This window comes from Meriones unguiculatus, chromosome 8 (genome assembly GCF_030254825.1).
Source record: "Meriones unguiculatus strain TT.TT164.6M chromosome 8, Bangor_MerUng_6.1, whole genome shotgun sequence".
Lineage (NCBI taxonomy): Eukaryota > Metazoa > Chordata > Mammalia > Rodentia > Muridae > Meriones > Meriones unguiculatus.
The window spans coordinates 114,598,969-114,619,539 of NC_083356.1; the positions used below are offsets into that span (position 1 = coordinate 114,598,969).

Below are 20,571 nucleotides of genomic sequence, written 5' to 3' on the forward strand. Positions count from 1 at the left end.
AGGAAGGGGGAAGGAAGGAAGGAAGGAAGGAAGGAAGGAAGGAAGGAAGGAAGGAAGGAAGGGGGAAGGAAGGAAAGAAGGAAGGAAGGACAGATGGAGAGCAAGCATGGCAGAAGGAGTCTGAGGCAGCTAACCAAATTTGCATCCACAGTAAGGAAGCAGTCAGTACAGCCTATGGAATGGTGCCACACATACAGGCTGAATTTTCCAAATTCAACCCAATCTACAAATTTCCTCATACACACATTCAGAGGATTGGTTCCAGGGTGGTTACAAATATCATCAAGTTGACGATCAGGTTTAAACATTTCAGAGCAATGGGCAAAAATGTGTGGGATATGGAAAGGAGATGAAAGAGACAGAAGACATTGGCCACATTCCTCTCAATACAAAGGGTTTTAGGTCCCACCATCCACATTCCTGAGGAGACCTGCAGGGCCCCAGGTATATCCAGCTCCATTGCCTGGCCACTGCAGCAGGCAGGCTACACCAGGAACATCCAGGGACAACCAGCTAGCTAAAGGCCAGTGTAAGGACACAACCAACAAGAGCCAAGGCAATATAGCACCTTCAAAGCACAGCTATCCTACTACAGCAAGCCCTGGACAGCCTAACACACTGAACCACAGGAAAATTAACTTAAACCCAATTCTATAAAGGTGATAGAGGCCTTTAAAGTGGAAACAATTGACTCCCTTAAAGAAATACAGTAAAATACAATAAGAAAAAGTAGAGGCCTTTAAAGAGAATAAATCTCTTAAAGAAATACAGGGAGAAAAAGTTTTATTCAATCTCAAAAGTCAATCATGAACTGACCACAGACCTTTTGGAGAATTTCCAATAGCAACTGGAATTTTCTTTCCAAGGTGACCACAAGAAATTGAAGTGTCACTTATATTCTATTTTGATATTATAACATCAGTTCATGGGACTATGTTAGTGTCTGTCATTCCTAACAGTAGAAATAGCTCCGGCGTTTCTACTGCTGAGTGGAGAGGCCACACTTCTGTGAGAGACTGCCTCTTGTTTATCTGAGCTTGAACAGTCTATCCCAGCATTGGTCAAAGAAGAGAGCTGGGTGGTAGGAAGAGATACATTGTTCTAAATGGCACCATCATTTACCAACTTCATGATTTCAGTGAATTTTGTCTTCCTTTTTTTCATTCTTTCTTTTTGACATTTCTGAATGCTATCCTTCTAAAATTTAAAACCAATTTAATGACATCAAAGGATTTATGCTCAAGGAATGACTCTTTACACTTACGTCCTCAATCTCTAGGCCAAATTTAAATGTTAATTTTAAAAAAAAACCATAACTACAACACATTATACATTTATCAGTGGGCTTATTTCCTTTTTAATCACACACAAAAAAAACGAACAGACACTTTCTGTCTAGAACTTTTGCTGCTGAACACTTGAAACACCTTTTCTACTATCATCCTAGTGTGCGTGGGAATTGGAGCCCCAGGGCACCTTTGTGGGTTTTAAATCTGTGACTTAGCAGCTTTAGCAGAGCAGGAATCCCAACACAGCTGAGTGCACTTCCTCATTGTCTGCATATTTGTCTTCCTGCACTGTTATTTGAGTTGGTCTTCTAATTTTTTTTAAGACAACAGTCTGTTTGCCTTTGGCCTACTTCAGCTATAATATACGCTTTATCCCAAGGCAGGTTCTCTTAGGCTGCCGTAGAGGTGTCCTGAAATCTGTCAATTTGCTATTCAAATATTTGGCCTTTTTTTTCTTCCTCCTCTCTTACATTTTATCTGCCTTATAGTTTTTGGTGGTGATTGCATCCTGACCCTCAAAGGTTCTAAGCTGTACCCCTCTCCTAGCCAATTTATAGTTAGCTGCTCTAATAGTCCCTGACGGAGCCTGGAGTCTTTAAAATAGTTCCCTGTAGCAAATCATATCCATAAACATTTAACAAGAAGGGTAAGTCAACATGTTTAAACAGGCTGCCTCAGACAGGACCTGTATAATTTATGGAGCAGAATAGAAATTCTGCTACCAGAAGCATTTTCTGATCCCAGTAAAACCGCAGCATGCCTTCCATGTTCAGTGACTGACTTTGTTCAGGGGAGAGATACGGGAAGAGAAAATAAATTTTCAGATCCTCTTCTGGAATCTGTATTGTGTTTTCTTTCCACGTTTGCGTGGGTATAAACAAGCTGCTGAGTGGAGAGGCCACACTGAGTGGAGAGGCATGAGGGCTTGACAGTCTCCTTCGACTCCTCTTGACTTTGGACTGGCTCTATGAGCTGGGTTCCTCTTAGCCTCAGTCTCTTCACTGACAAAATAAAAATGGAAATAGCACCACCTTTAGAAAGTTTGATGAGAGGATTAAAGGGGTTTATGCATAAAGTGCGTAGAATAACCTCTTTCCCTCTACAGGCAAAAGTGAGAGTCATAATTTTTAACCCTTCACTCATTCTGTAGGAATTCTTCATCTCCTCTACTCCTCCCTCTGGCATGGGGAAAGTCAAGGCTAGAACAGTCCTGTTCTTTCCTTGAGGCACTAAGCTATCCTCAGCATTCCAAAGCCCATCACCCAGTATTCCTGCTTTACCAATAACCATGGAGAAAGCTGAGAACTTGACTAAACAGCCAAATAGGTGTTCTTGCCTTCTGGATGTATTATGTTTTAGTCACTAAGAAAGCAACACTCCATTAAGCACTCAACTCACACCCACTGGAAAACTGTTCCTCTGGATCTCACCTACTCAGTAAATATTTATTGAGTGTCCACTATGTGCACAGAGGTATGAATGATAGCTCAAGTAAATAAAATATGGTCATTTGCCATCAAGTAGCTCATGAAGAAATGGAGGATATTGAGGCCTGCGGTTAAGATGTTAGAAAAATTCTCTCGGGCAAATGCTGAAAAGTCAGTTCCTGTGAATTCACCACCAAATTCATTTATTTACAGTAGGATCTCTATTAAAGTAACTGCTTTGCATTCAAATAAAACTTAGCTCGGTGTCTGTTGTGAGCTGCACTCCGACCTGGGGTTTATGTTAGATACAAAGATCAAGAGGAGGGCCTGTGGCAGGAAGTGACGGGTGACCGGAGACACGCGGAGGCACAGCCACAGCCAAACGCTGGCTCTTAAAAGGATCACAGGCTCACACAGCAGAAGGCGATTGGAGTCCGGGTCGCACGGGTCAGGTGGGGACAGACCTTCCCGAACCACAGCCACCCCAGGGACCCAACTTGTTCCGTGCCAGGACACGATCCAGGACTGAGACCAGCGAAGAGAATTCTGAGTGCTGTTAAGAACACAGGGAAGCGTCTTGTGGCCTCGCTTTCTTCAAACCACGGAGCTGCTCTTGGAATGTGCATTTCTGCTCCCCCCCCCCCCCCCCGGGCGCCGCAGATAGAAGTGAGCTTACTTGAGAGTATTCCTCACGGCTGGCTGTTTTCATCTGCTTGTGTGCCTCCAGAGAAGGCCAGGCTTTTCTGCACACACGCAGCTTGTCTGCCAAGCGCAGCTGGTCCTTTATCAGCTTTATCCGCCCCCCCCCTCCCCATTTCCCCTAGAGTGCAGACAGTTCAGTGTCCTCACCTTGCCGTGACCTTTCGCCTCTGCTCTGGTAGCTAACTCACTCTGACCATGTGGCCAGAAATTTTAAATGTGTAAATTAGATCTCGGTTCTTTCCTGTCTATGTCTTCCCGTTGCCGGTGGAATGAAGCCCAAACACATTGCCTTGACCTACAAAGCCGACTCCGTGCGTAGCTCATGCTGATTGCTTGCCTTGCTGATACTCTCTGATTTCTGGCCAGCCGTCTCTTAGCTTTGTAAAGCACATCCTCCTTTCAGCATCTCTTCTCTACATGTCAATCAGAGCACCTAAATTTTCTTCTCGCCTCCTGAGAAGTCTCCTCTTTCTCAAGCTGGTGCTAACTGGCTTCCAGTGCTATTTCTTACGCCCAAGTTACTGCTTTGATAGTCTGCCTGCTTTTGGATGCTGAGGGATTGAAATTTCCCTGTCTTCTTCTTCTTCTTCTTCTTCTTCTTCTTCTTCTTCTTCTTCTTCTTCTTCTTCTTCTTCTTCTTCTTCTTCTTCTTCTTCTTCCTCTTCCTCTTCCTCTTCCTCTTCCTCTTCCTCTTCCTCTTCTTCTTCTTCTTCTTCTTCTTCTTCTTCTTCTTCTTGTAATAAATTCTTCAAAACAAATTTAATCAGAAAGGGTGGAAAAATCCTCATTTAAACAGTCTATATCTGCACAGTATCTCTTTTTTAATTAAAATTTTATTTTTTAATATTAGTTACAATTTATTAATTTGTATCCCAGCTGTAGCTCGCTCCCTCATTCCCTCCCAATCCCACCCTCCCTCCCTCATCTCCTCCCTGCCCCTTTCAAAATCCACTGATAAGGGAGGTCCTCCTCCCCTTCCATCTGACCCTAGCTTATTAGGTTTCTTCAGGACTGCAATGTCCTCCTCTATGGCCTAGCAAGGCTGCTCCTCCCTCGGGGGGTGGAGGGTGGGCAAAGGGTCAGCCATTGAGTTCATGTCAGAGACAGTCCCTGTTCCCCTTACTAGGGTACCCACTTGGATACTGAGCTACCATGGGCTACATCCGAGCAGGGGTTCTAGATTATATCCATACATTGTCTCTCCTTGGTTGCAGGTACAGTGTCATAAAAGACCCCTATGCCCATATATATTTGGTCCTTGTGGAGCTCCTGTCCTCTCCAGGTCATACTAACTCCCTCTTCTTTCATATGATTCCCTGTCCTCTCAGAGTGAATTTCCTAAGCCTCTTATTGAGGACAAAGAAGTGCCATGTACCATACCTGTGCTTATGAATTAGATAAGGTCTTGGTCAAAGCACAGTGGCTTAATGTTAGAGATGGAACCAGTGCTCCACCTTTAAGGCCTCCATTCATTCTCTGTGTGAAAGTTCTTCATTTTTAAAAATAATTTTATAAGTGTCTGCCTACATCCATATGTGTGCACCAGTTGTGTGCCTGTTTCTTGAGGGGGTCAGAAGAAGACATTGGATCCCCTGAAACCAGAGTTACAATTGTGAGCCATAATGTGGATGCTGAGAATTGAACCCAGGTCCTCTGGAAGAACCCAACTCTTAACCACTGAGCTATCTTGTGTATGATCTTGACCAAGTTATTCAACCTCTCTTGTGTTTGTATTCACACTTGTTAATATCTCTTAGGTCCCTTCAGGGTCAAACCTTTTTATTTCTCCATTTTATACTTCCTTATTGAGAAATCAGTTTATTCGTGGCACTACGCCAGCCCCAAGAGCTGGATGTGAATAAGATGAGAGCAGATGTCATTTTGCCTTTAGGGAGGTGAAAGTTTGCTACAGGAAACACATACTAAGCAGTTTCATCCCTCCTGCAAATGAAACAGCAATTGACCTTCCAAGCTCCTGAATGTTAGATAGGGAACAAAAAAAATATTTGAGAATTTTACAAATTCTATAGCATAGAATTGAGTGAGAAAACACTCGTCCCAGGAATTCAATTGGTACAGTCATTTCAATGCTTTGCAGACTCGTTTGCTTTTTCTAGAGAGTAGAAGGCAGTGCAGGCCTCACGTTGGATTGATAAGCACCTGAGCCTCATCTTATAGCAGAGGAGAGCCTCATCTTATAGCCTCATCTTATAAACAAAGGAGATGCCATCTACTTAAATGACTGATCATCTCTACTGAGGTGACTCTGGGTACAAGTTAGGCTCAGTTAACACAAGGTTTGTATCCTTTACTAAGGATCTCAGCTATACCTGTAACATTTGTTTTTCTCTAAACAGGGTCTCCAGGTTGATAAACATTTGAACAATTTCTACCAAAAGATTTTAAAATATCAGACACAGGTGCACATGATCAGAACTCATTTTATGTGTATGCAATTTTCAAAGAATAAATAAATTTATCTTATCAACAAAAGATAAAATACATCTTAACACTGAAAAAAAAAAAAAAAAAAAAGCAAACTGCCCTGATGCTAGTTACCTTAAAATCAGTCCCCTCTAATTTGTCACATGGAGTGCCTTGGTAGTTTTATTTAGATACAATTCAGAGTTCACTAACTTATTTGGTTTTCTGTTTGCCTGTTGTTGGTTTGCTAAAGAAGTGGGGCGTGGAGTTGGATGGGTGGAGAGGTGGAAAGGATCTGGGAGGAGTTGGGGAGGAACCATATTCGGAATATATTGTATGAAAAAATGTTTTCAACTAAAAATATATACCAAATTGTAAAGAAATGTTAACCCGTGATGAATGTTATTGCTTGACAAACATTGCAGATAGGTACAGAATCATATCATAGTTTGCTTCTGTTGCTGTGATAAACCACTAACCAAAAGCAACTTGGGGAGGAAAGAGTTTATTGGCTAACCCCATCCAACCATACTCCATCTCTGAGAGAAGCCAAGACATGAAGTCAAGAAGTAGCAGAGCCAGGAGCCAGGAAAGAAACCTGCTGAATAGCTTCCTCTGGATGTACTCAGTTCGCTATTTTAAACAACCCAGGACCGCTGAGTTGTGGGTAGAACCATGCACATTGAACTAGGCACTTCCAAATTAATCCTCCTCCTACCCACCCACCCATACTAAAACACTCCTTTTTTAAATTTTTAAAATTTTTCATTTTAAATTTTTATTTTCTTTTTTTAATTTATTATTATTATTATTATTTATTACAATTTATCACTTTGTATCCCAGCTGTGCCCCCCTCCCTCGTCTCCTCCCAATCCTATCCTCCTCCCTCTTCTCCCTCTATGCCCCTCCCCCAGTCCACTGATAGGGGCTGTCCTCATCCACTTCCATCTGACCCTAGCATATCAGATTTCATCAGGACTGGGTGCATTGTCTTCCTCTGTGACCTGACAAGGCTACTCTCCCCAGAGAGAGGTAATTAGAGAGCCTGCCACTGAGTTCATGCCAGAGACAGCCCCCGTTTTTTTTCTTCACAATTTATTCATTATATATCTCAATTGAAGCCCCTCCTTCCCTCCTTTTTCCCCTTACCCCTTTCCCTAGTCCACTGAAAGGCAGATATCTCCACTATTGCCACCTGCCCATAGCTTGTTATGTCTCATCAGGACTGCTTGGATCTTCTTCCTCTGTGGCCTGCAAGACTGCATCATCAGGGGCTAGTGATCAGAGAGCAGTCATAACAGTAGCAGCCCCTGATCCCCTCCCTCAGAGATCCACATGGAGACTGAGCTGCCAATCGGCCACATCTGAGCAGGGGGTCTAGGTCCTTTCCATGCATGGACCTCGGTCAGTCTCTTCAGGACCTCCTGGGCTCAGAGCTTTTAGTTTTGTTGGTCTCCTTGTGGGGCTCCTGTCCCCACACCATGTCCTTCAAATCCCACACTTCTGTTCATCATAAGACTCCCTGAGCTCAGCCCAAAATTTGGCCCCAACTCTCAGCATCTGCTTTGTTCCCCTGTTCAGTGAATCCTTTCAAAGACCCTCTATAATAGATTCCTATCCTGTTCCCTTTCTTCTACCACTTCTGATATCTATCCTGTTTGACATGCTGAATGAGATTTAAACATCCTCCCTAGGGTCCTCCTTAGCGTTTAACTTCTTTAGGTCTGTAGATGGCTGTCCTATATTATACGGCCAATATTTACTTCTTTGTTTTTTATAATTTATTCACTTTACATCCCAATTGTAGCCTCCTCCCTCATCTCCCAGTCTCACTTTCCTTCCTTTTTCACGCCCTATTCCCCTTCCTTAGTCCTCAGAAAGGGGGAGCCCTCATCCCATACTATCTGACCCCAACCTATCAAGGCTTATTAGGACTGTCTGGATCCTCTTTCTCTGTGGCCTGGCAAGGCTGTCCCCCCAGGGAGGAAGTGAGCAAAGAGCTGGCAACACAGTTCGTGTCAGACACAGCTCCTGCTCCCCTTATTAGGGGACCCACTTGGAAACTGAGCAGTCTATGGGCTTCCTCTGAGCGGGGGTCTAGGTCCTCTCCATGCATGGTATTCGGTTGGTGCATCGATCTCTGCAGGGCCCCCGGGGCCTAGATTTGTTGGCTCTGTTGGTTTTCTTATGGAGCTTCTGTCCCCTCTGGGTCCTTCTCTTCTCAACTCTTTGAAGAATAAGACTCACAGCACTCTGCCCAAAGTTTGGCTGTGAGTCTTAGCATCTGCTTTGATCCCCTGTTGGGTGAGTCTTTGAGAGGAAGTCTATGGTAGGCTCCTGTCCTGTTTCCTCTCTTCAACTGCTTCCCACGTCTACTCTATTTGCCCTTCTAAATGAGAATTAAACACCCTCCCTAGGGTTCTCCTTGTTATTTAGCTTTTTTAGGTCTACAGATTTTATAGATTTCAGTATGGTTATCTTGTATTATATGCCTAAATCCACTTATAAATGAGTATATACCACTTATAAGTGAGCATATGTCTTTCTGCTTCTGGGTTACTTCACTTGGGATAATCTTTTCTAGTTTCATCCATTTGCCTGAAAATTTCATGATTTCCTTATTTTTAATAGCTGAGTAGTATTCCATTGTTTAAATATACCATTTAACAATTTTTGTATCCATTCTTTGGTTGAGGGTTATCTAGGTTGTTTCCAGATTTTGGCTATAATGAGAAAAAAATTACCCTACAGAGATGTCCAATGACCAATCTAATGGAGGCAATTCCTCAGCTGAGATTCCATCTTTCAAACTGACTGCAGTCTGTGTCAAGTTGAGGAAAACTAGCCATCAGGTAAGACCTGAGCCATCAGCAGAAAACATCAGGTAGACCTGAGCCATCAGCAGAAAACATCAGGTAGACCTGCTCTTCTGAATTAGGAACTGAACTGAACTAAGATTTACTCCAGGTAGACTAAAATAAGGGCTAAAGTAAGGCAGCTCTGACACAGGGAAACAGCTTAGGAATTAAAAGAAAACCTCATGTAAAATCCTTTTCTTTGGACTCTAGTGACCAGATGTCTCTCTTGGCCTATAATGTATTTGGTAACCTTTAACTCAAAGAATATGTCACACAGAGCCAGTTTATTTGTTTGTTTGCTTGCTTGTTTTTAAGATGTTGGATAAGGAAGTTAAAGGTAGGCAAAGAAAATTGTGGCCTCCCTCAAATCAGTGAAATGAACGGTTGCTGTGTTCCTCCAAAATTGGCATATTGAAATCCTAACCCAGAATATAGCAGTGTTAGAAGGTAGTTAGGATATAAGGGTGGAGGCCTCATGGATAGGGTTAGTGATCTACTAACAGGAAACACAGACCACTCTCTCACCCTTTTTCTTCCATATGCAGATACAATAAGAAAAATCAACTATGTTAGAAATGTGAATCCCACTGGAACTTAGCACATTACATAACCAAAGAATGCACACAAGGGGCTCAAAGACATATATTCAGGCGAAACACCCATACACATAAAAATAAAAGTAAATAAACCCTAAAGGAAAGAGAGGGTCCTCCACTGTGTAAGTATAGCACACTTTCTGCATCCACTTCTCCAGTGAGGGACATCTAGGTTGTTTCCACATTCTGGCTACTATGAATAGAGCTGCTAAGAACATGGTTAAGCAAATGTCCTTATTGAATGGCGGGGCATCTTTCGGGAATAAGTCTAGAAGTGGTATAGCTGGCTCTTGAGGTAGCACTATTCCTAATTTTCTGAGAAAATGACAGATTGATTTCCAAAGTGGTTGTACAATGTTATATTACCACCAGCAATGAAGGAGGGTTCCCCTTTTCTCCACATCAGCTCCAGCATGCATCATCCCTTGATTTTTTTATCTTAGACATTCTGATGAGCTTAAGGTGAAATTGCAGGGTCATTTTGATTTGCATTTCCTGAATGACTTAAGGACTTTGATCATTTCTTTAAGTGGTTCTCTGCCATTTGATATTCCTCTATTGAGAATTCTCTGTTTAACTCTGTACCCCATTTTTTAATTGGATTACTTGGTATACTATTTAGCAATTAAAAACAAGGAAATCATGAAATTTGCAGGCAAATGGTTAAGAACTAGAAAAAAAATATCCTCAGTGAGGTAACCCCGAAGCAGAAAGACACATATGATATATATTCACTTATAAGTGAACATTAGCCATATAATATGGGATAAACATACTAAAATCTATAGTATTAAAGAAGCTAAACAACAAGGAGGACCCTAGGGAAAATGCTTAATGCTCATTCAGAAGGGCAAACAGGATAGACATCAAAAGTTGAAGAAGACAAGTAATAGGATAGGAGCCTTCCACAGAGGACCTCTGAAAGACTCTACCCACTAGGGTATCAAAGGAGACTGAGATTCATAGCGAAACTTTGGGCAGAGTGCTAGAAACCTTATGGAAGAAGAGGGAGATAGAAAGACCTGGAGGGGACAGGAACTCCACAAGGAGAATAACAGAGCCAAAATACCTGGACTCAGGGGGTCCTGCCAAGGTCCATGTATGGAGACAACCTAGATCCCCTACTCAGATGTAGCTCATGGCAGTTCAGTCTCCAAGTGGGTTCCCTAGTAAGGGGAACTGGGACTGTCTCTGACATGAACTCAGTGGTGGGCTCTTTGATCACCTACCCCTGAGGGGGTAGCAGCCTTGCCAGGTCACAGAGGAAAACAATGCAGCCAGCCTTGATGAGATCTGATAAGCTAGCTAGGGTCAGAAGGAAGGGGAGAAGGTCCTTCCCAATTAGAGGACTAGGGAAAGGGCATAGGAGAGGAAGAGGAAGGGTGGGTGGAAGTGGGAGGAGATGGGGAAGGGGGCTGCAATGGGGATACAAAGTGAATAAATTGTAATAGATAGATGGATAGATAGATAGATAGATAGATAAAAATTTTAAAACAAATTAAGAAAAAAAAAAACATACAGAGGGGCTTCCTGAAGAGAACTCAAAGTCAAAAAGTAAAAGAGATAGCCACTATAGACAACATGGCAGGGGACAAAGGAGGATGACCTCAGGCAAGGTAGAGAGCCTGAGACCAAGAACACAGAAGCAAGAGAAATCGAGAAAGAGACAGAAATTTCTGACTCTTATAAACCCACAGGTTTCCCAGCAGGTAGGGATCCTGGCTCAAAGCCAGTTTGTGGGCAGTCATCAAAAATGGTTCTTCCAAAATCATCAGAAATAAGAAAACATCTATTTACAAATCCCGGCCACCTATCAAGAGGTGGAACCAAAACTGCTGGGAAGGCCTGTCTTAATATCTGAGAGGGGCAGGTTAGGGCGATGCACCTAGTGGGCCTGGGCTCTAACAACCCTGAGAGAGCCTCCGATGGAAAGAAGCCTCAGTAGCATCAGCCAGAGACAACACCACCAAGAAGAAGCTCACTTCCTGCTGAGGCTTCCCGTCAGTCAGCCAATCCGGAAGACAGGAGGCATGTTCATATACAAGTCTCCCGTGGCAGGCGGAGGAAAGGAGGCGAAGCTGACCTGCAGGTGTAAACACAAGCTATCTAGCCCAGCGTTAACTGATCACTGAGGCCATTCTCCCTGCCCCTGCAAGCATGAATCATAGACGTGCGTTGTCAAGTGGGGAGTTGTTGCTTTCAGTTAACATATTCTCATTACCTTCCTTTGAAGGATACTTAGCACATCAATTGTTTTCTCTCAGTAGTAACAGATTTTTTTTATTTTTGTCCTTTGAAAAAGGAGCTGGAAGATTACGGTTTCACTGTGTGTATGCCCAGGTCCCTCTAGAACTCATGTTCTTCTTACCTCAGCACCCGTCCCCCCGACTGTTGAGGCTGGAGGTGTGCACCGCCACACCCAGCTCAGATTGTGTTCCTTACTTGACTAGGGGGCAACACATTAGCTCCCTATGCTCTCAACTGCAGGCTAAAATGGAGCCCACCACCTTGTTGAAGACTAACTCGCCAAGGAGTAGAGTTATAGGAGGGAAGACACATTCCTGCCAATTTAAATTGTTCTAGAAAGTTTGTGGGTTTTTTGTTTGTTTGTTTGTTTGTTTTTGTTTTTGTTTTTTTATTAATTACACTTATTCATTTTGTGTCCCCCCATAAGCCCCCCTCCTCCCCTCCCGATCCCACCCTCATTCCCCTTTCTGCATGCATACCCCTCCCCAAGTCCACTGATAGGGGAGGTTCTCTTCTCCGTTCTGATCCTAGTCTCTCAGATCTCATCAGGAGTGGCTGCATTGTCTTCTTCTGTGGCCTGGTAAGGCTGCTCCCCCCCTCAGGGGGAGGTGATCAAAGAGCAGGCCAATCAGTTCATGTCAGAGGCAGTCTCTCTTCACATTACTATGTAACCCACTTGGACACTAAACTGCCATGGGCTACATCTGTGCAGGGGTTCTAGGTTATCTCCATGCATGGTACTTGGTTGGAGTATGAGTCTCTGGGAAGACCCCTGTGTTCAAATTTCCCTTGTACTGTTGCTCTCCTTGTGGAGACCCTGTCCTCTCCAGATCTTACTATTTCCCTCTTCTTACATAAAATTCCATTCACTCTGCCCAACAGTTGCCCATCAGGCTCAGCATCTGCTTTGATAGTCTGTAGGGCAGAGGGTTTCAGAGGCCCTCTGTGGTAGGTTCCTAGTTTGTTTCCTGTTTTCTTCTTCTGGCTTTCAGAAGCCCTCTGTAGAAGGTTCCTAGGTTGTTTCCTGTTTTCTTCTTCTTCTGATGTCCATCCTCTTTGCCTTTCAGGATGGGGATTGACTGTTTTAGTTAGGGTCCTCTCTCTTGCTTAGTTTCTTTAGATGCACAGATTTTAGTGGGTTTGTCTTATGTTGTATGTCTATATGAGTGAGCATATACAGTGTGTGTCTTTTTGCTTATGGGACAACTCACTCAGGATGATCCTTTCCAGGTCCCACCATTTACCTGCAAATTTCATGATTTCCTTATTTTTCATTGCTGAGTAATATTCCATTGTATAGATGTACCACAATTTCTGCATCCATTCTTCAGTTGAGGGGCATCTGGGCTATTTCCAGCTTCTGGCTATTACAAATAAAGCTGCTACAAACATGGTTGAGCAAATGTCCTTTTTGTGTACTTGAGCCTCTTTTGGATATATGCCCAGGAGTGGTATGGCTGGATCTTGGGGAAGCGCTATTCCTAGTTGTCTGAGAAAGCACCAGATTGATTTCCAGAGTGGTTGTACAAGTTTACATTCCCACCAGCAGTGGAGATCCCCTTTCTCCACAACCTCTCCAGCATGTGTTGTCACTTGAGTTTTTGATCTTGGCCATTCTGATGGGTGTAAGGTGAAATCTCAGGGTTGTTTTGATTTGCATTTCCCTAATGGCTAATGAGGTTGAGCATTTCTTTAAGTGCTTCTCTATCATTAGATATTCCTCTCCAGAGAATTCTCTGTTTAGCTCTGTTCCCCATTTTTTAAGTGGATTACTTGGTTTGCTGCTTTTCAGCTTCTTTAGTTCTTTATATATACTGGATATGAGTCCTCTATCAGATAAAGGGTTGGTGAACATTCGTTCCCAATCTGTAGGCAGTCGCTTTGTTTTGATGACAGTGTCCTTTGCTTTGCAGAAGCTTTTCAGTTTCATGAGGTCCTATTTATTGATTGTTGCTCTTAGAGCCTGTGCTGTTGGTGTTCTGTTCAGGAAGTTTTCCCCTGTACCAATGAGTTCTAGGGTATTCCCCACTTTTTTTTTCTAGCCGATTTAATGTGTCAGGTTTTATGTTGAGGTCTTTGATCCACTTGGACTTCAGTTTTGTGCAGGGTGATAAGTATGGATCTGTTTTCATTTTTCTACATGTAGACATCCAGTTGGACCAGCACCATTTGTTGAAGATGCTATCTTTTTTCTATTGTATGGTTTTGGTGTCTTTGTCAAAGATCAGGTGTCCATAAGTGTGTGAGTGAAAGTTTATGTTTTGAAGCGGTTTCCAAAACTGTATTTCTAATAATAAAATTCTAAAATTGTAATTCTAATTTAAAAAAAAATGAATTTTGTTTTGCCTGCTTGAATTTTCCCCAAATTTTTTAATGAAAATTTCCAGTGTATTTTAAATTAATTCATTTGGGAAGCATACACCCATGTTATTGACTTTTCTCCTTCCCGCGACAGAACACTTGACTAAAGAAACTAAAGAAAACGAACACTTCTGCTATCTTCCAAGAGTGCAGTCTGTCGTGACCATAGCAGCAAGTCTGGCGGCAGATGCTTGCATGCGGAGGCGGAAGCCCCGCTGCATCCAGTCAGGAAGCACAGGTAATGTATGCTGGTGCTCGGCTCGTTCTCTCCTTTTCACTCAGCCATTAATCACAGCCTGTGGAACTGTGCTGCCCGCTCACAGGGTGGTTTTTCCTACCTCAGTCAACCTAATCCGGAAATCTTCTCCTAGAATGCCCAGACATTTGTCTCGGGTAATTCCAGATCCTGCCACCCCCGCAGCTTTAACCATCACATCTGAAAACTGTTACCACAGAGAAGTGCACAGAAAAGTATTGCAGGCTTGAAGATGTCAAACCTCAAGGACCCAGCCTCATACCTACTCTATGTCCATTTTGTTTCTTTCTGCCTTTTGAGGCTGTGATAATAGAAAAATAGACAAGTGGCATGCCATAGCCATCAGAGCTCCATCACCTACCGGTCACCAGGTCTGGGAACTTTCCCTCTGTCTTGCTCCTAGCTGAATTGCTAGAGTGGATTCAGTATGCGTTTCTCACTAAGGTGCATGGACTGTGCTTAATCAATTGACTGTCTGTTTTTAAACATGATGGTTTCAGGTAAAAGACATGAAGAATGAATAAAACAGTTGTGTAGGTCCCATTATACGGTACTAATTGATTTTTAGTACCTCTTCTAAGCCAAAGGAATTTAAATGGGTTAATTTGAAGTAGCTGTTAGCAACATTTAATCTTTTCAAGCCTGAAATTCATACTTTATCTGTAGCTAAAATTAAGAAATCTCTTTGAAATGTTTGATATTAAATAGAATGAAGAAAGATAAGCCAGACTATGTTTTAAATAGCTGATTCTCTAGTGGTGATTTGAATCTCTTTGGTAATAAAAAGGCAAGATAATTTGTCCACCGGTGTAAGATGATTGAGCACTGGAATCAGGATCTAGTATGTATATGCCTGTATCCTAACTGCTGACATGGCACCTGGCTCAAAATGGCCGCTCAGCTAATGCCTGTTGAATGGGTAGATACTTAAATTCCTTTAACCAGTTCGAACACCAAAAATATGCTTGATTTATTCTAAATGCTTAATGATAAATCAGTATGCATAGTCATGCCAGCAGTAATTATAACATTGGTATCCTTTTTAACATCTACCCTTGCTAACCTAAGCTGAGTATTTTGTTCACAACATCCCATTTGATCCTTACAGAGGATCCAATTCTACCATGACCAGATAATACAAATCCCATTGCGCAGAGGAATACCAAGACTGAGAAGCTTCAGCCTGATGAATTCTAGGATTTGCACTCTCATCTGTCTGTGTCCCAAACCCACCATTTCCAGCACAAAGTTGTCCCCACCACTCCATTATCAGGAACATCTCACCTGGCATCCAAGACTTAGCTTAGGCCAGAAATTTTCTCACGAGTTGGGTCCAGTCAGCTTAGCTTCTGACTCCAGTAACCTACTCTTCTCTGAGAGACAGTGCGCAAGTGATTTGGTATGTGTTCATTATCTTAGCCTAATCAGGCATTTATTCAAACTTCATGGACCGTTCTGGGGACACATGCACAGGCCTTAATATCCTCCATTTCTTCATGAGCTACTTGATGGCAAATGACCATATTTTATTTACTTGAGCTATCATTCATACCTCTGTGCGCATAGTGGACACTCAATAAGTATTTACTGAGTAGGTGAGATCCAGAGGAACAGTTTTCCAGTGGGTGTGAGTTGAGTGCTTAATGGAGTGTTGCTTTCTTAGTGACTAGAAGCATGCAGTACACAGCCAGTGCTTACTTGGGGTGTTCTGAAACTCAGCCAGCAAAAGTACAATGTAGTCTTGAGTCAAGTCATCATATTGCAATGCAAATTATACAGGACTGTGATCCAGCTCTCTCCACTCTGAAGAACTTCACATCACTTTTTTTTGTTAATTTTCCTTGAGTAGTAGAAGAAACAGTTCCTTCCCAGTGTTCTAGCACAGACTCTCTGTGTCACTTTAGCCATACAGATTGCTATATATATCCATAAAACCTTCAAGACAGCTCTGAAAGAACACGCACCACTGTTGATGACTGATCAAAGACGTGTGAGAAGTCAGCTAGATATTAAAATAAAATCACACTTCTTCCACTTACTGATAGCTTCATTTTCAGGGCCCAAAGAGAGCATAGGAAAGTGAAAAGAACATTGCCTGCTAATTGCTTTTTACTACTCCTAATTGTAAGCTTTATTTGTTTATTAAACTTCCTGATTTCTCCATAACAGCACAGGCATCTTTGTTTATTGCTTAATTTCTCCAAATTACAGTAGGTGAGCATGAGGCCACCTCTGAGTTGGTGCTCCCTGCTCTACCTTCGCTGAAGGACATTTTTAATTACTTAAGCCTCTCAAGTTTTGTAAGAATCACAACCTACCAGAAGAGAACATCATTTTGAAATGAATATAATATCTAAGCCAGTGTTTGTCGGAGTTTCTTCAGCTCTTCAAGGCCTTCCACTAAATGGAGACAAGCCACAGTGGGCAGGAATAATAAGAAAATAAGAGACACAAAAACACCAGGAGGGGGAAGACTGGACAGTCCTGTGAACATCTGCCCACAGGGAAAACAAGCCAAAGAGTCAGAAGAGAGAGCACAGTGTGAGGTTTTTAATAAGAGTGCTGATGATCACAGAAAGGAGAATGTTCTCACATTCCCTCAAGTCTGAACAACAAAGCTTAAGAGAAAGATGTCTTCTACTTAGACTAGGAAGAGGGAAGTAAATCTGAAGTAGGCCCAGCATCTTGAAACTCAGTGCTAGACACAGTCCAAAGGTCCTTGCCCCCAGGGAGATACCTATAAACTAAGCCTGTGAAGCTTTGTATCCTAGCAACCAAGGGTCTGCTGCCTACATCCTCCTGTAAGCGTTGGACAGTACCAGAAGAGCAAGACTTCACGGCTAAATTTGTGGTATGGAGCCTGGTGCTAAAGATACCATGTTGACCCCCACCACCCAGTAGAATCCAAAGGTTCATGACCCAAGGCCAGCACTGACAGATGGGGTCTCTAGACCTGCCCTAGTTCTAGGCTAAACCCTAGCCACTCCTCCAACCAGGGCAGGCTTGACAGGGCCATGCACTGGGAAGCTTTGGAGTGTCCAGTTGCTCAGGCTGCCTCCTCCCCTGAACTATCAAAATCAGAATCTCTGAGAGTAAGCTTTGGCATTTGCATTGCTTCAGCTTGCGGTGTTGCAATGAGCAACCAAAGCAAAAAAAAAAAAAAAAAAAATGGACCAAGCAGTCACATGTGGCCAGTTCTTGCATGTCACTTTGAATTACATAGAAATCTCATTAAATAGAGTCATTGTGTTCACAGGAAAAGTAATAAACTAAATATTTTCTTACGAACCCTAGCTGAGCTTCCTAGCATCCACTATCCATAGACAGATGACGAGGCTGTGGTAATTGAATCGCAACTCTAATGAGCTCTCCTAGATGGCAGACTCAGCAGCAAGGGGCTGTCAGAGCGCTGCACATCTGTCCAGCTGTGGAAAACCTAGGAGAACTCTGTAGCAGCTGCAGGTAGAACCTGGCCTTTGTCCACTGCCCAGAGAAACACTTGCCACCCCAGGCAGCTGTCCCAATGCATGAGTGAATGAGTCTCTGTCAGGAACCATGAGCAGCTGCTGAAGCCAGCTGCCGGCACAGGGGGGACGTCAGGACTATGAAGCCATTCTGCGGCTATTGCCAGCACCTGGGGGAGCCCTGTCTCACTCCCAGCACAGCATGAGTGGCAGAGTGGAAACCGGGGAGACACCGCAAATAAACTGCTTCAAATACAATGAGTAATTAAAGTGTATGCTTTGACAAGCTGTTGAGAACTTTCCATTTGCTTGGAAACTTAAAATATGTCTGGAAATGCTAAAACATATCTTAAAGCCCAGAACTAGTTCATTGTTTTCTCAGCCACTGGTGTTTTACTTTTTTGTTTGTTATAAACTTCTTCATATCTGTCAGGTTTGAAATACGAGCTAAGATGTTTTAAGTCACTTTGAATGAGAGAATTCTTCCTTTATTCCACCTGACAGCTGTTTATATATTTTTAAAGTGCTGCTTTTTAGTGACTTGGAAAGTACATTTAAGGATGCCATTGACTACCCACCTCCATCTTGTTAACATCTAGTGAATGTCACTAAGGGGTGCTGGTCCCTTTTTAACCTGTTCCCACAACAATGCTCTAACTCTGCTCCCTTGCTCCCTTAGTTTCTACGCCTCAAATATCTTATGACACAACTTAGTTTAACACCTCATTCAAGGCACAGTGGGTTAGACAACAGACCGGCGATAAAAGTGTAAGAGATGGAAGTCCTGAAGCAATTCCACAAACACAAATGATTGTATGACTCAGCATCTGTGAATCTAAAGTGGCAGGATCCCCTACGGGATAAGCAGGAAGACCCTTGTGTCTTCAGCACCAGCACAGCACTTACAGAGTAAAGAGAGCCCCTACTCAAGTGCCTTGTGTTGGGGTTTACAATATGTAAGCACTTTCCTGCCCCTTAGCTTCATGAATCCTAAATTGAAAGTTATACTTAGGAGTCAGAAAAAGACTGAAATGCCAGTAATATTTTTTTTTATATAGACAGATTGGAATATTTGCCTTAGACTTGAAGCCCAAATGGGCCCCTTCTTATTTTTCCTCTTGAATTATATTGTGTTCTTCAGCAGCAGAGGCGATGGCTGCCAAGCTATGAATCTCACTTCCCCACACTGCTATAAAGTAAAGCATTCAGCGGGGCTTGTAAGGTGACAACAATAAACAGGTATAAAATACATAAATCATGTGAGGGGATGCTCATAAGAACAGTGGTCTTCACTTCATTGCCTCTGCTCATTTCCAGTCAGAAGTTTACCAGGATGGGAAGCTAGAAATGTCTTCAGATAGATCAAAGACTTTACAGTTTGGGATCAAGATGTATTCAAGCTTTAGTGCGGCTGATATTAACAGCTTTAACAGTTGTGACTTCCTGACTATTTGGTGTCCTCAGAAACTCACGCTTGTTGTTAGACCTTACAGCTGTGTGGCTACAGCAGACACGCCTGGGATATGTGGCTTTAAATTTCACAGCCAATGAACAAGTGGCTACGTGGAGCTTTAACAAAACGTGGACTGTCGTGCTTACACTCAGCTCTAGCTGGCTTTGAACTCAGATGTGCCTCACCTGAGCGAGCCTAGCAAACATTCCTGGAGATATCCAATAGAATCAACAGAAATCTGCCGTTGATCCAAAAATTATGTTGTCAAAATTGGAACTGAAAGGGTATTATTGTATGTGCTCTGTTTCACAGAGAACAAGCAGGCCCTTCGCTCCCATCAGATGGGTGAGGTATTCATGTACGGCAGCTAGGAGGAATCCTGCCTTACAGTAAGAACTGCGGGTTGGAGTACCACCTCAGCTGAAAACCGGTTCTTGCTTTTCACTGGGCTCTGAGGACCACACATTTCCAGTGGTGAAAGCAACTGGTGAGCGACTGACCTCTGTCATGGAGAGAGTAAAACCAAACTGATACATTTATTTTCTCTGTCTGCCCTTCAGATGCCCCTAAGCTTTTGTAGATCCTGTTTGAAATCTGAGGGTCTAGATCATGCCATAAACCAGGTTCTGTTCTTTTGCTATCCCCCATACTTGGAGATCTATAGATCTAGTGCTTTCTCAGTCATATGAGCCGTGATACAGGGTGGTCTTCGGTTTCTCAGTCCCCTTAAAAAAATAAGGAACACCTGCAAGAAATTGCAGCTTAGAACTGCTAAGGGAAGCCATGCTGACTTAAAAGCTCAGCCTAGTTGAAATTTGTCAAAATAAAATACAAAGAAGATAATGTTTTAGTTTGAATTGGCGAGGGAACATGATTTAATTTGGAATCTTATTTATCCGATGTATTAATTTTTTCTTTGAAATTTAATAGAGTGTGTATGAACATACAAATTTGAGTCATGTATCCATTGCTGGCATTATATCCTCTGGAACAATTGTATACTGTAATTCTACTCAATATGTAAATCTTTGTGAATTATGCAAATGTGTATAATGTGAGATGCATGCTAGAACTCAGGAAAATTCTAATTCAAGGTATCCTCCTTTTCAGCCTTTTCAGAGTAATCTGGGACAAATTCTAGGACCCACTGTGGCTCAGGGAAAAAGGACTGACCGTGACAATAACGTCATGAAGATAAAAACGAGACTGGCTCCACACACAGCTCTCCTCTCCTGCAGCTTAATTCGCCATCCACTCAAAGGCCAATGTAACAGCAAGGCTGGAGGAGCTGGGCCTGAGATGTTCTTTCCCTGCATTCCATAACCCATCTTCAGTGGCTCCCCTGCAGCCCGCTGCCTTCCCCAGCCCCATTGCCGATCCCTTGAAGGGAAGATGGATGGCACTACTTGAGGCCATCCTCTCTTGCTTGAGGAGAGTTAATGTGACAGAAGTCTCTTTGTGAACTCCCTCTTTGAAAATGTTTCATCTTCCTG

The 20,571-nt window shown here is 42.8% G+C and overlaps 1 protein-coding gene across 2 annotated transcripts in view; it reads right to left on the minus strand.

The window, feature by feature from the left end:
* The window catches only part of LOC132656058 (sperm protamine P1-like), a 42,757-nt gene that overhangs the window by 13,511 nt on the left and 8,675 nt on the right, over positions 1-20,571 (minus strand). Inside the window, exon 5 of one of the 2 annotated variants that reach the window (XM_060390606.1) lies at positions 3,577-4,164. The exons of the other annotated variant lie outside the window; for it this stretch is intronic. Within the exon in view, the coding sequence (XP_060246589.1) occupies positions 3,926-4,164 (239 nt within the window). The 3' untranslated portion in view covers positions 3,577-3,925. Of the gene's footprint in view, positions 1-3,576; positions 4,165-20,571 lie in introns of those variants that run through there. 2 annotated transcript variants of the gene reach the window in all.